The following is a 13898-nucleotide window of genomic DNA, read 5'->3' on the forward strand; positions in this document are numbered from 1 at the left end:
ACTGTCCTTATCAGCATAATATCTGAAATGTCCAGCATCGCAGGTGGTTTAGGAAGTCGGCAGCAGAACGCTCCGGCCTCCCGGCAGTGTCAACTCTCACCAGCCTAGCACAGCATTCAGCAGACCTTATGTGACTCGAAGGAGTTCTGCCGTTCACCGATAGATGGTAGCTGCATCGTTTCCACAGTTAAATCCATCACAGTTCAGCGAATTTGCAAGCAATATTTAGGAATTATATGCAAAAATCTTCCTTGTGAATCAGTCTACCTGTCAGTGAAAATCGTATCAAAATGTGTACAGTAGTTTCTGATTAGCCCAAACATGCAGACAGATACCGCAGATGGGAAATTTAGTTTACATGGGTATAAATGGCAGCACATTAATACAAGAAGAGTGGCCTAACACAAGGTCTGGACCCCTCCACAATCCTCCACACTTATAAGTCCCTTATCCGCCCCATCCCTTGTTATGCCCACCCCACCTGGATATCCGCCCCTCCCACCTACTTGAAGTCCCTTCAAATACATGAAGCCATGCGCTCCACCTCGCCTGTCGCATCCATCTCCCATCCCCCAAGTGGATCCTTTATGACCTGATTACTTTCCCCCACCTCCTCCTTTTCCTCGAATGAATATGGATCCTTTACACCTCCCATAAGCTTGATCCTCCCCACGGCTTGTCTCTCCCACCTGCTGTCACACTTGTACTCTTGCATCCCCCCTGCTCTCCATCTTCACACTCTCCACACCATTGCCTGAGGTGGCTTCCACCAGCTCCTCATTCCTGATGATGTCCTCATTCCTTCCATATGCCCCCCCCCCATATCAGATCTAATTCTCCCCTTCTTTTCCTTCCCCTTTTCTCCAGGGCTCTCTCTCTCCCTTCTCCCTCTCCTTTCTCCCTCCCACCTCGTCGCTCCCAGTTTCCCCCTCCCTCCCCCCTCCCCGGGCTTCCCCACATAACCCTCCCCTCTCCCCACCCCACTCCCTTCCTATCTCCCATTGGCTACTTCCCACCTTCTTTCCCCCCTGCCGGCCTCCTGCACCCAGTGGCAGGCCGCCCCTCCCCCCCCCCCCATCTCCTCAGTGTGTTCAGTGCACCGTAGATCATCACTAATTTGCTACAGTGTTCTCTTCATCTAAGTACGTCGGTGTTCTTCTTCAATGTGCCCTTTGATTGCGTGTGAAACTGTTTGTCTACGTTTGTGCGTACTGCTGAACTCGGTTGTACAAACAGTGGCTTCTGTGAACGCCTTCAAGTCATTTCTTATGTATGTCTCCTGTATTAATCATTCATGTATGTCTGTTTTTCTGTCTCTATGTTTACAGTCTGTTTTTCTGTGGCTGAAGAGCGGCGTCGATAGGCCGCTGCCGGCCTACCTTTTGTAAGGTATTAAAATAACAATAAAGAAAAAGATACAAGACGAGAACAGCCACCATACTGTCGCTAGTTGTACTTTTTTAACTCGTGCGAAACGAAACCAGACTGTCGTCTTGTTCTTTTTAATTGTGCCTGTCTACTTATTGTGTGTCCTCATCCGCATCGTCACCACAGTGTTTCTATATTTTAAATTCCACAAATTTCCGCCATTTTACAGTTTTTTACAATGTCACCGTTTTATCGCCTTTTTTCTTGTTTGTTTATATACTCCTTATGTTTTTTTTAACTTTTCTGTAGGCTGTAGAGCTGCATATTACGCTGGCGCCAGCCCGCCCACCCCCTCCCTCCCCCGGGGGAGGGGGGAATCGAAATGCAATAAAGGAAAAAAATACTACAAGAAGAGACGCCGCGCGAGATAGCTGCGCGGTCTAGGGCGCTTTGTCACGATCAGCGCGCGGCTCCCCCCCTCCCCCCCCCCCCGTCGGAAGCTCGAGCCCTCCCTCTTGCATGTGTGTGTGTGTGTGTGTGTGTGTTGTCCTTAGCGTAAGTCAGTTTAAGTTAAATTAAGTAGTGCGTAAGCCTAGGAACCGATTACCTCAGCAGTTTGGTCCCATAAGACCTCACCACAAATTTTCAAATTTTCCAAGAAGATACATTGTTATTTGTTTTACCATTTGAGTAGAGATTAGGAGAGGGTAGCAAGACCTTTTGCGCAGCAGTTTCAAAGACTCAATAATATAGAATACAGGAACTAGAAATGTTCAGGAGTCCAGAATAGATCAGTGAATGTAACGCAGATGACTTCATAGGTTAGTAGCCTACATGGATTCACTCATTGCGTTCTACTCACGCATCATGGAATCTGTGAGCGTCTTTTTCAACGTCATGCATAATCTCAATGGTCCCATTAACCAGCGCCTGAGAAGGGCTCTACTGTGATCTAGGCAGACTGTGAGAATCCTATATCCTCACACATTATATTCTATCTTCTGGCACTTCAAACCTGTTCTTTAGTGTACCTGCATATTGAGCCTTGAAGTTTCGACAGGTATGTAACAACAGCTGCTTAAACTGTATCCACCAGTAAAAATAATCTTCTGCTGACAATGTTTTATGAGGCACCTTCATGTTCATAATGTCCATGTACTGAGTGTAATATTTGAATTGGATTCAGTTGTTCAGCAATGACCAAGAGATACAGACGTACCGAGGGTCTGTTTCGAAATAACAGGGATATAATGGCGCAAATCTCGTGACTGTGTTAAGTTTATTCATTGGCACAGCTTTTACGGTAATTACACCTGACTTTCCAATGTGAAAAAAAATTGTTATATGTCGGAACACACGTTTTTTAAGCAAAGGGAAGCTTGAAATTTTTTGGAGAAAGAACAGTTGTAAGCACGAGAGATATATTTCTGAGATTCATATTTAACCGATGAGTGGAAATGTTCAGTGTCCAACGTCCCAAAAGTTAAATTTCTCAAGTGATTAAAAATATGTATCTATGTTTGTACATAACTAATTTTAGCCAAAAAATTGAGAAATATATTCAAACATCATAGAATTATAGTGCTCACCTCATCACAGCAAAAAATAGTGAGACAAATTACATAACACTTAATTTATTAAGAACGTTCTAGGTACCGCGCCTGGGAACTGAATGATTCTAGGTGCGAATAAGGAAGGTTTAGTTTCACGAGCCATTAATATTGAAGCAATCGTTTTATTTCTAATAAAACATGTACAGAAATAGAGCGATATTGTTTAAACTAGTAGAAATGTAGTCAACAAGAAGCACTTTTCATTCTTTTCAGAATTTTCCAAACAATAACAACGTTCAATTCAAGAAAAAAAAATCTCTCAGTATTGACTTCTGTTTCTTACACACCTCCGTTACTGCGATCAGGTGTAGCAAAGTTTATCTTAAAACAACTTGGCATCATCGTCAACAGGTCTTTCTCTTTTGCAACTGGTAAACATGACAGGTCTTTTAGAGGAGCTAAAGTATGGGGTACATCTGCCATGGTCTTTCCTCTTTAGAATACCTTGGCATTTTTCCAATCTTCTTTTTTCAGAATAAGAATTTTTAATAGCTGATTGAGGCAGATGAGTATGAAACACTTTGATCATACAGCATTTGGAGATCTTACAAACATGCATTAACAACAGAGTGCTTCAGCAGCGTATTTAAAACAAGAGAGGTCAGATGTGTGCATTGGAATTACATGGAATGCTTTTGAAACTTGGCACTTGGAATTATAGAGAGGAGCTCGGCTTTACACAAAGGACATACGCTCTCAACTACTGGATGTTTGGAACATTTCCTCAATAATCTTGCACTTGGAACAAGTCTATACGCTCACAACAGTGTGCCGAGAACACGATAGCACAGAAAATGGATTTTGTGAATATGGCAATTGGAACGTTTGTTGTCAGTTAAATCCTATATTATGCGTATCACTTAAGCAACAAGAAAGTCATTATTAGATTAAATCGCTTAATTGAATAAATCTGTTACATCTCCAGCTTCAGAAGATAATTAATGACCTATCTACAAAAGCATGAGTGTCCAACCGAAATCCAAAGTGGGCCACATTATTAACTTTTACTACTGTGGCGGGCAAGACCGAAAACGATTTTGTAAAGGAACTAAACCAATGAAAATAAAACACAAGTTATCTAGGTAGATAGGTAACACGTATTTATATTAGAATATAAAACTTTAAATTAATGAAAAATGAAACGAATACAACAGAAAGTTAATGAGTCAAAGACTTTTTTTTTTGCGTAGTTCCTTGATATTAGGGGATATATTCGATGTTGAAATTCTGTGAATTCCGCTCAGATGGACATCTGTTAGCGAATATCTTGTTCTAGATTTTACATTTTTCACTTGCGGAAAAAAGTGTTCTCATATATATGTGCTTCCGGGTGAGCACATTTGTTGAACTGCTAACTTGGGCAGCTAGGTATTCTGATCAGGTTTGATATATATATATATATATTTTTTACAAAACTCTATCAGTTCGGTCTGCAGGTAACTATGGTAGGCTGTTTTCAGGATTTCAGTATTTTTAAGTTCAGTCAACTTCATCTGTACGTGTAATATAACTTCTGCAGTCTTAAGTAGAAAAGGATTTTAGAACACTTTCATATAGAGCTTTTCATTTTTAAAAGCTGTGAATCTTTCTTCAGCCTGATTCCTTAATTTTTAAAGCAAAGGCAGGTACTTTTCGAAGTCCAGAGTCTCTTGATACCACGAAGATAAGGTCTCTCAATGGTCGAAAGCCTTGCTTCTATCTGTTTCTCGACCAAGATGTGGATTTTAATAGATGCTTGAATGTATCCATACATTTCTACACATAGTTGATTTTTACCTTCGAGTTTCAAATTTAGGTCGGCGATGTATTTAGTTCGTCAACTAAAGAAGGCAAATCATTCAGCCACTTTTAATTCTCCCAAAAATCTGACTTTTGTTCCTTTTGTCGGTCATGAACCGTTTCGTTGGACTATGGCGGGGCGGATACTTCGTCGCCGCGGACCACGTTATGGCCCGTTGGCCATATGCTGGACAGCCTTGTATTAAAGCAGCAGTAAGGATTACAACTTTTACTGTACGCACTCTTTACTCTTGAAAATCCTCCTTTCGAACCATATCTGCTTCATTACCCAGTACCTATTCTTAATTGATACAGTGTCCTTAAATTTCCCTTCCCCTGAACTCACTATATCATAAACATCTATTTTGTACACTTACAAATTATTTTTATATCGTACACAATGGTTACTGTTATTATTGATATTATTATTAATATTAAAATTACCACTAATAGTGGCAGCAGCAGCAGCAGCAGTAGTACAAAAACTGCCAATATTATTTTTATCAATTCACAGTCGGTCTTATTTACTCCCATTGCCGCTTCAACACTCAAATCATTTTAATAGTATTTGCTTTATTAGAATTGTTATTTCTTGTATGCAGACCGAAGCAGCAAATGAAAATTTGTACCAAGGCCGGGATTCGAAACGCAGATCTCATGCTCACTAGGTAGATGCACTAACCACTATGGCACCGAGGCGCAGTGACTTTGGACAACTGCTTGAACTTCCCTAGCAGGTCTCCCTCCTGAGTCCGAATTCCCATTCACGCCACAGCCCACTTGGTATTCCCCTAAACTCGGACAGCATTGCAAAGGCTGTCCAACTGCTTTCGAATAGCACGTCAGCATCAATCTAAATAGGGAATCCTGCCTGAAACCTAGGCATAGGTGCTTTAATCAAATTAAAGTACATGGTACCTGAGACCTTTTGAAGTCTCAGACATCTATGATGTATTAATGTAGACTGAAGAAACGAAAGAAAGTTTGTACCAAAGACTGGATTCGAAAGCTAGATTTGCTTCTTACCCTCCCTCCTCAATCCTAATTCCCATTCACACCTCAGCCTCTTTGATATTCCGCCAACTCAAAGACCGTTAGGGGGAATACCAACTGGGCTGGGGCACGAATGGGAAATAGGACTGAAGAGGGAGGCATGCTAGAATACTCCAGGCAGTTGTGCAAGGTCACTGAGCTAGGGTGGCGTAGTGGTTAACGAATCTACGGTGTGAGCTGGAGACCCAGGTTCGAATCCCAGTCTTGGTACAAATTTTCATTTGTCAAGTCCTACACATACGCATTGAGCCTTGAGAAGGTCTCTGGAACGATATACTTTCTTTATTGTTTCTTAGGTAGGCGAAACTGTTGTTGTTGTGGTCTTCAGTCCAGAGACTGGTTTGATGCAGGTCTCCATGCTACTCCTATCCTGTGCAAGCTTCTTCATCTTCCAGTACCTATTGCAACCTGTATCCTTCTGAATCTGTTTAGTGTATTCATCTCTTGGTCTCCCTCCACAATTTTTACCCTCCGCACTGCCCTCCAATATTAAATTGGTGATCCCTTGATGCCTCAGAATATGTCCTACCAACCGATCCCTCCTTCTAGTCAAGTTGTGCCACAAATTTCTCTTCTTCCTAATTCTATTCAATACCTCCTCATTAGTTATGTGATCTACCCGTCTAATCTTCAGCATTCTCCTGTAGCACCACATTTCGAAAGCTTCTATTCTCTTTGTTTCTAAACTATTTATCGTCCACGTTTCACTTCCATAGATGGCTACACTCCATACAAATATCTGCAGAAAAGACTTCCTGACACTTAAATCTATACTCGGTGTTAACAAATTTCTCTTCTTCAAAAACGCTTTCCTAGCCATCGGCAGTCTACATTTTGTATCCTCTCTACTTCGACCATCATCAGTTATTTTGCTCCCCAAATAGCAAAACTCTTTTACTACTTTAAGCGTCTCATTTCCTAATCTAATACCCTTAGCATAACCCTACACTGTCCATTCTGTGCAGTTGCTCTTCCAGGTCCTTTTTTGTGACTGACAGAATTACAATGTCATCGGCGAAGCTCAAAGTTTTTATTTCTTCTCCATTGATTTTAATACCGTTTCAGAATTTTTCTTTGGTTTCTTTTACTGCTTGCTCTGTATACAGATTAAATAACTGTGGTGTAAAAAAAGGTAGCATATGTGTGAAAAATTGGTCGGATGTAAGAGAGGTTCTGATGGCCTAGATCAGATCAGATTAAATGGCTAAATAATACGTAGGGTTAGCAGACTGCCGAACGATAATCGAGAAAAGAATTTGGAAAGGGTGAGTAGCGTATCATGGCGGCTAGTACTGCCGTGATTGGCGAACGATAACCGAGAAAGGAATTTGGAAAGGGTGAGTAACGAAGCATGGCCGCTAGTACTGCCGTGGGAGCGGCAGATGAGTCACCTGGACGAGCCCTGCCTGCAGCTGGGCCGTGGTGAAGCGCAGCAGCGTGGGCGCCGAGGGGCCGCCCTTGGGGGAGGGCGGCGCGAGCCGCAGCCTGCCGGCGCGCGGAGGCCGCGCCACGCGGAACTCGGTGACCTTGCCGCGGTAGTACTCGGTGGCGGCGGGCAGGAGCGCGGCGGCCGGCAGCGTGGCGGCGCCGCCCTCGCGCACGTGCACGGCCTGGGCGGTGGCGGCGGCGGGCGCCAGGTAGAGGCGCTCCGGCACCACCACCAGCTGCAGGCGCAGCCCGCGCAGCCAGCGCACGCCGTTGCCCACGTCCAGCGTGACGTGGTCGCGGCTGCGGTTGGCCGCCGCCTGCACGTACAGCAGCCGGCCCTCGTCCACCGTCGCCTGGTCGAACTCCGACAGCGAGCCGGGCAGCGCGCCCGTCTCCTCGCTGGCGTTCCAGCTCGGCTGCGCCGACAGCGACGGAGGCTCCAGCTCTAGGTAGCCGTAGGCCGGCGGCTCCACCACCGTGAATACGATGTCCGTGGGCGGGATCTGCGGGTGCATCACCTGTGGCCGACCGACAAGGCATTAATAGTTGCAGTACACAACCTACCCTCCTGCGGCACACACGGCGATAACGGTCGACGATAATGGGATGTCTAACAATGGTACACTAGCCAGTTGTTTGGCAGCTGAATCACCTTCATAATAGATGTGACCAGAGAAATCAATCCTATAAGTAGGGCATACACATCTAAAATAATAATACATACTGAAATGAACACTCAGACACTTCATGTTATTTAGGATGGTGAGAAATTTCACCACACATAGACTTTCCTTTTAGGGAGGTATGTATGTGTTACCAAAATGGGAGCAGCAGCCACTGAGACGAAGGCTATTCGGAAAGTAAGATCCAATAGAATTTGAAGCCATTTTCATTATTTTTTCACTGTGACTGTCTCAAGAAATACGTAAAGGTCTTTTTAATTACCGCTACCAGTTACAAACTTTGTCAACCATTGTATTACTTATTTATTTAGCGACATGTTTCGAGAGTTATACCTCATGTTCAGGCTAAATGGCATTACAGAAACAACTTTCCAATAAGCTCACGCTTGCTCGTGGCTCTTTTGGTCACTGTTCACAAACTTAGAGCCACCGAAATGGAAACACCGCAATGCATCACAACGAGACCGTCACGCCAGAAGAACAAAGTGAGTGACTGTGACAAAACATTTCCGTGCAAAAATCAGTCCAGCTCCCAATCTGACATCTCCCCTTACTAAGTTTTCTTCCACAGGATGACCACCGCATTTACGAAAAGACCATGTAACATCAGCATGACCTTATTGTAAAGTGGTTTTTGTAATGCCATTTAGCCTGAAGATGAGGTATAACCCTCGAAACATGTCGCTAAATAAATAAGTAATACAATAGTTGACAAAGTTTATGACTGGTAGCGGCAATTTAGAAAAAAACCTTTACCAAAATCCAATAGGTCGCGAAACGGAAACGACAGTGAAAATCCGATGGAGCTTCGCACTGACGTTGTGGGCTGTGTCTCTAATACGTCACATTGCTGTTTCCTGTCCTGAGCCTTCAGCACGTAAACATGGCTAGAACAATTGTGTCTATTACCAAGTACGGGTGACAGCTGAGATATTTCGCCTAATTTCATGCAACCCGACATAATGTACTTGTTATGCACTCTTCATCACGACGATTCTCGGCAGCAAAGTGCAGAGCCAATGAGGACGCCCCTACAGCGATTCCGACGGCAGGAGCATGATCGCGCACCACATATCCCGGACTTGGACCCTGACGTGAATCGCTGCCTATGCTTTTCATTTTTGGAACACAACCTACGACCAAGTTAGGTACAGAAGTGATGACACTTTCTGCTGGACCTGACCACCATGTTTCAGGACAATGCTCAAGCACGTACCGTGCAAGCTGTTACTGATTTGTATGACTGACTGGGCTGCTAAGTGCTATACCACCTACTGCACTCTCCTGACTTAAGCCCTCGTGAGTTCAACACTATTTCTAGACACTTCATGGCATTCGCTCAGAACTGCTACAAATTCGTCGGGCAATAGACCGCGCCTCCGAACTGTCAAGTGTACTGCTAAGAATATCCTACGACTTCCACATCACTGGCAACGGCTTATACACAATGCTGGTGACTACTTTAAAGGTCAGTAAAACTTTGAAACTCGTATCAATTTTGTACGAGCTGTAAATAAATAGTTGACACTATTAAATTTCCAACCCTAGTAGATTTCTTTTTGTACTATTGTGGATGACGCCACATCATTCCTTATTCAGAGATATTGCCACATTTCTCAGCATACAGATATCATGTCTAAGTCATTTTGCAATTGGTTTTGATCTCCTGTTCCACGGTCGGGACTTCAACGACGTCTTCTGCTGACTAAGCAGATACGCTAATCATTACACCACCACAGCAGTATGGCTAACAGCCCTGCACGAACTATCCTCGTCCAGCTTCAGTGCAAACCTTCTGCCCATTTTCCCCTTCTTAAATCGTCAGTATTGCCGAGGTGGTAGTTCAGTACTGGTCTCACATGTTTCAAAAAAAATATAATTCCATCAGACAAACTTCTCAACACCTCCTGTATTCTCACTCTGTCTTCTCAATTCGCACCCTACAGTTTCCAGAGCCTTGATCTTTCTTTACTTCTTTTCCAGCTCTCTATTTTAAACCTGGCTCCACAAAGTATTTGGTCAATGTTTTTCTCAGATTTTTTATTCAATGACTGCCATATCAATTGCCTCTTTTTGTTGAAATCTGTCTTGTTTTCCGCTATTCTTGGTGTTATTTGCAGGTCACAATTTGAGTCTTCCTTAGTAATATTTACCAAGCACTTGAACTTTTTAACCTCCTCTAGCTGTTGTCAGTGAGTCGTGACTTTGCTCCACGCTTCTTTCCTTGTAATCTCATGCTTCTCCTCTTTTTCTTATTTACTTTCATTCTTAATTCTTAGCACCGAAAGAGCCCAGGATAACAATGAGCCAAGTCCAATTTTATAATTTTTACAGAACATTAATTTTGCAATTAAGGTACTTTTCTTGATCTTAGTGTTCAGTAACTTTTACACTCACTTTGAAAAACTGAAAAACATAATTAGTTTCAGATATGAATAGTCAAGAAAAAGTAAGATCTAAGTCCATTTTTTTCGTTTTTTGAGTTTTCACCACTACGTGAAAGTATGCAGCAGACCCAGTATTTCCTACTATAGTAAGTAAGAAAAACAAGCACAGATATATTGTAAATGGGCCTCCAAAAGAACCAGTACAAGGCAAGAAAGAGCTCAGTCCATATGAAACAGGAGAGAAAAGGCTAACTCTATTAATTGCTAGTATTTAAAGTAAATAATGATACAGGTTGCAGCTCTAACACACAGTCGTTGTCAAACATTGTCGTAATTATGTGCATTATTGGCACGTTAAGCTTGCATGTGCAGGTCTTTGTACAGAGCGCTAAAGTTTCTGCAGTTTTTTGAAAATACTGTTACGAAAGGTGAGCTACTGTATGAGGCCTGTCGTCAAAGTATGGAAGGGGGTCACCAACTAACAAAGAACAGAAAAAAGGCAAAAAAAATACTAATTTACCATCTCATGAAATGGAAGAGAACTGCCATTGTAGGTTACAATGTTTTGACAACGTGCCTGAAGATAAAGCTAAAGTATTTTAAAAGAATTAAAATTAATGGAATGTCAGTTTTGCAGAATGCTAATTTATGTGGTCCCATTTCTGTACTTCCAGTACAGCTTAGGCAGCCTAGGAAAGATGAATGTGAAGCCAGATTTAACAAGTTCAAAGTTCAAGGGCAAAAAAGACACGGAGAAAGAAGTTGCAGCTTGTTGTAAGGCATTCATGTTGATTTGTTGTTGTTGTTGTTGTTATTGTTGTTGTGGTCTTCAGTCCTGAGACTGGTTTGATGCAGCTCTCCACGCTACTCTATCCTGTGCAAGCTTCTTCATGTCCCAGTACTTACTGCAACCTACATCCTTCTGAATCTGTTTAGTGTATTCATCTCTTGGTCTCCCTCTAAGATTTGTACCCTCCACGCTGCCCTCCAATGCTAAATTTGTGATCCCTTGATGCCTCAGAACATGTCCTACCAACCGATCCCTTCTTCTTGTCAAGTTGTGCCACAAACTCCTCTTCTCCCCAATTCTATTCAATACCTCCTCATTAGTTATGTGATCTACCCATCTAATCATCAGCATTATTCTGCAGCACCACATTTCGAACGCTTCTATTCTCTTCCTGTCCAAACTATTTATCGTCCATGTTTCACTTCCATACATGGCTACACTCCATACAAATACTTTCAGAAACGACTTCCTGACACTTAAATCTATACTCGATGTTAACAAATTTCTGTTCTTCAGAAACGCTTTCCTTGCCATTGCCCTCGTTGATATACAGAATATAAAAAAATAAGATTTAATATTTAGTGTCTAGTCTTGGAACTGCCGAGAATGCCCTTATTGATAAGAGAGGAAACATGACAACAGGCACGGGACATTAGGATATTCAACAGTTAATACCACAGAGCAATATACGAGTAGAAATAGTCATTGTGGTTTAAAAGATACAAATAAAGTACACCCTTCTGAGGAAAGTGTTATAACTAAAATGTTCAGTTTTTTCAAAGAGCTTACCCACGAATTAAGGCATCTTATGAAATACACAGACACATGTTTAATGCGAACTGTAATATTGCCTTCTGTTATCGCGACACACATACGTGTAGTACCTGTAACAAATATAGAGTCAAAGTAAAATGCCACGAAATGGAAAAGGATAAGTGCAGTGAACTATCATAACTAAGCCGTGTTGAGACTCAAATGAAGAGTTTGAACATCTTAAATCAGTTTCACGAATTGTAAAGCAACGGTTTCTACGAGAGGAAGAAAAAAGTAGAGGAGGAAAGCTGAAAGTGCTTGGATAAGGAAGACATATGTCTGGGTTTTGCAAAGATCTGCCTCTGCCTAAAATTACATTTAATGCGGTGTACTATAAACGGCAGTTACTATGTATGCTTTGAACACCTAAAATTTGTCAGATGCAGAGAGTACATTTTTCCTTTTCCCAGATGTGTTGCCAGACAAGGTAGTGCTGTTGTCTGATCAGTGCTTCATACATTTTGTTAGAATTACCTTGACATAGTCGTGAAAAATCTTGATATATTCTGTGATTCGTGTTCTGGCCACAATAAGAGCTACACAATTATTCGATTTTTGCACAACTTCATTACAGCAGATAGAAGATTTGACACTGTAGAAGGTACGTTTCCAAAACGAGGATATTCTCATGTGTATGTTATAAAAACCTGGGACTTACAAACCAGGAAGCTCACCCATTAATCCTGAAAGGTATGACAGAGGTGTACACATCTGATCGGTCAAAACCTTCACCACTGAATGCTGATGAAGTTACGTCCTAAACCTTTTGTCAATGGACAGAATTTCCAAATCCTTAAGCAAGCAGAAGTGTTCTTTTCCTACATGTCCACTTAGAAAACTCCAGCTGTGGAATTCAATGGATTAGAGTTTGAGTATTTCTGAGTTTTCTTACACCGGCAAGGTTGTACGCGCGTGAGGCATGTCAAATTGAGAACGAGTTATAACAGACTTTGACAGACTACTCCTTTGAAATCTGCTCCTCCAGATGAAGAATCCAATGGATTAGAGTTTGAGTTTGCCTGAGTTTTCTTTCACCGGTAAGGTTGTACGATAAACAGAAGTCACCTGAGGCTTGTCAAATTGAGGACGACTTATAATGGACTTTGAGAGACTACTACTTTGAAATCTGCTCCTCCAGCTGAAGAATCCAGTGGATAAGAGTTTCAGTTTGCCTGAGTTTTCTTGCACTGGTAACGTTGTACGATAATCTCCAAAAGTTACCTATTATTATTACTATATAAGTTCAAATTCTAAGATGTTCTACATTACACTTTCAGACCTACTAATCATCTGCTGTGAGAAATACCAGGATATTCATGTCCTGAAAATTTTCTATGGCCTGAAGCAAAAGAATATTATGGCGGTCTTGTTACTGGTTGAAGTTCTCAGAATAGGCAATTTTGTACTGCTTTTTAAATAAAGCTTGTTTCTTACGAGGGCTATTGTCAAATTGAGTTCCAATCGGTCGCGAAATGGAAACCACTGTGAAGATCTGATGAAGCTTCACACAGATGTGTTGGGCAGTGTCTCTAGTATGCCAGTCGATCGCGTCACGTCGCTCTTTTCAATTTTCAGTGCACAGGGAGCACTTTAAGGTGCGTACGAAATCGCGTCTCCCACCAGGCATGAGGGAGTGTTTAGAGATTTCACCTGATGTGATGCAGCCCACATAACACGACTGCCAAGCGGTTCCTTCTTCATGACAATTCTCAGCCACAATCTGCAGGGGCAATGAAGATGCTCCTTCAGTGTTTTCGATAGGAAGTGTTTGATCACCCCCCAATACAGCCCGTAACTGGTTGTCCCTGACTTTCATCTCTGCTCACATGGACCGCTAGTCTTGGAGACCATATTTTGGCACAGTCAGCGAGCTGAAAACTAACGTAGAGTATTGGTAGAGCAGGCGACTGCCTTCCGCGACGAGAGTATTGGAAAGTTGGCACAATGCTACCACTAATGTCCAAGTCGGAGCGGCGACAACGTA

General features: G+C 42.4%; 1 protein-coding gene across 1 annotated transcript in view; it reads right to left on the bottom strand.

The window, feature by feature from the left end:
- Nucleotides 1-13898, bottom strand: part of LOC126188743 (chondroitin sulfate proteoglycan 4) — a 589355-nt gene that overhangs the window by 110729 nt on the left and 464728 nt on the right. Inside the window, exons 15-16 of the mRNA XM_049930352.1 lie at nt 7421-7759; nt 7205-7339 (exon numbers count right to left, since the gene is read on the bottom strand). Of these exons, the coding sequence (XP_049786309.1) occupies nt 7205-7339; nt 7421-7759 (474 nt within the window). The remainder of the gene's footprint in view (nt 1-7204; nt 7340-7420; nt 7760-13898) is intronic.

This window comes from Schistocerca cancellata, chromosome 5, assembly GCF_023864275.1.
Source record: "Schistocerca cancellata isolate TAMUIC-IGC-003103 chromosome 5, iqSchCanc2.1, whole genome shotgun sequence".
Classification (NCBI taxonomy): domain Eukaryota; kingdom Metazoa; phylum Arthropoda; class Insecta; order Orthoptera; family Acrididae; genus Schistocerca; species Schistocerca cancellata.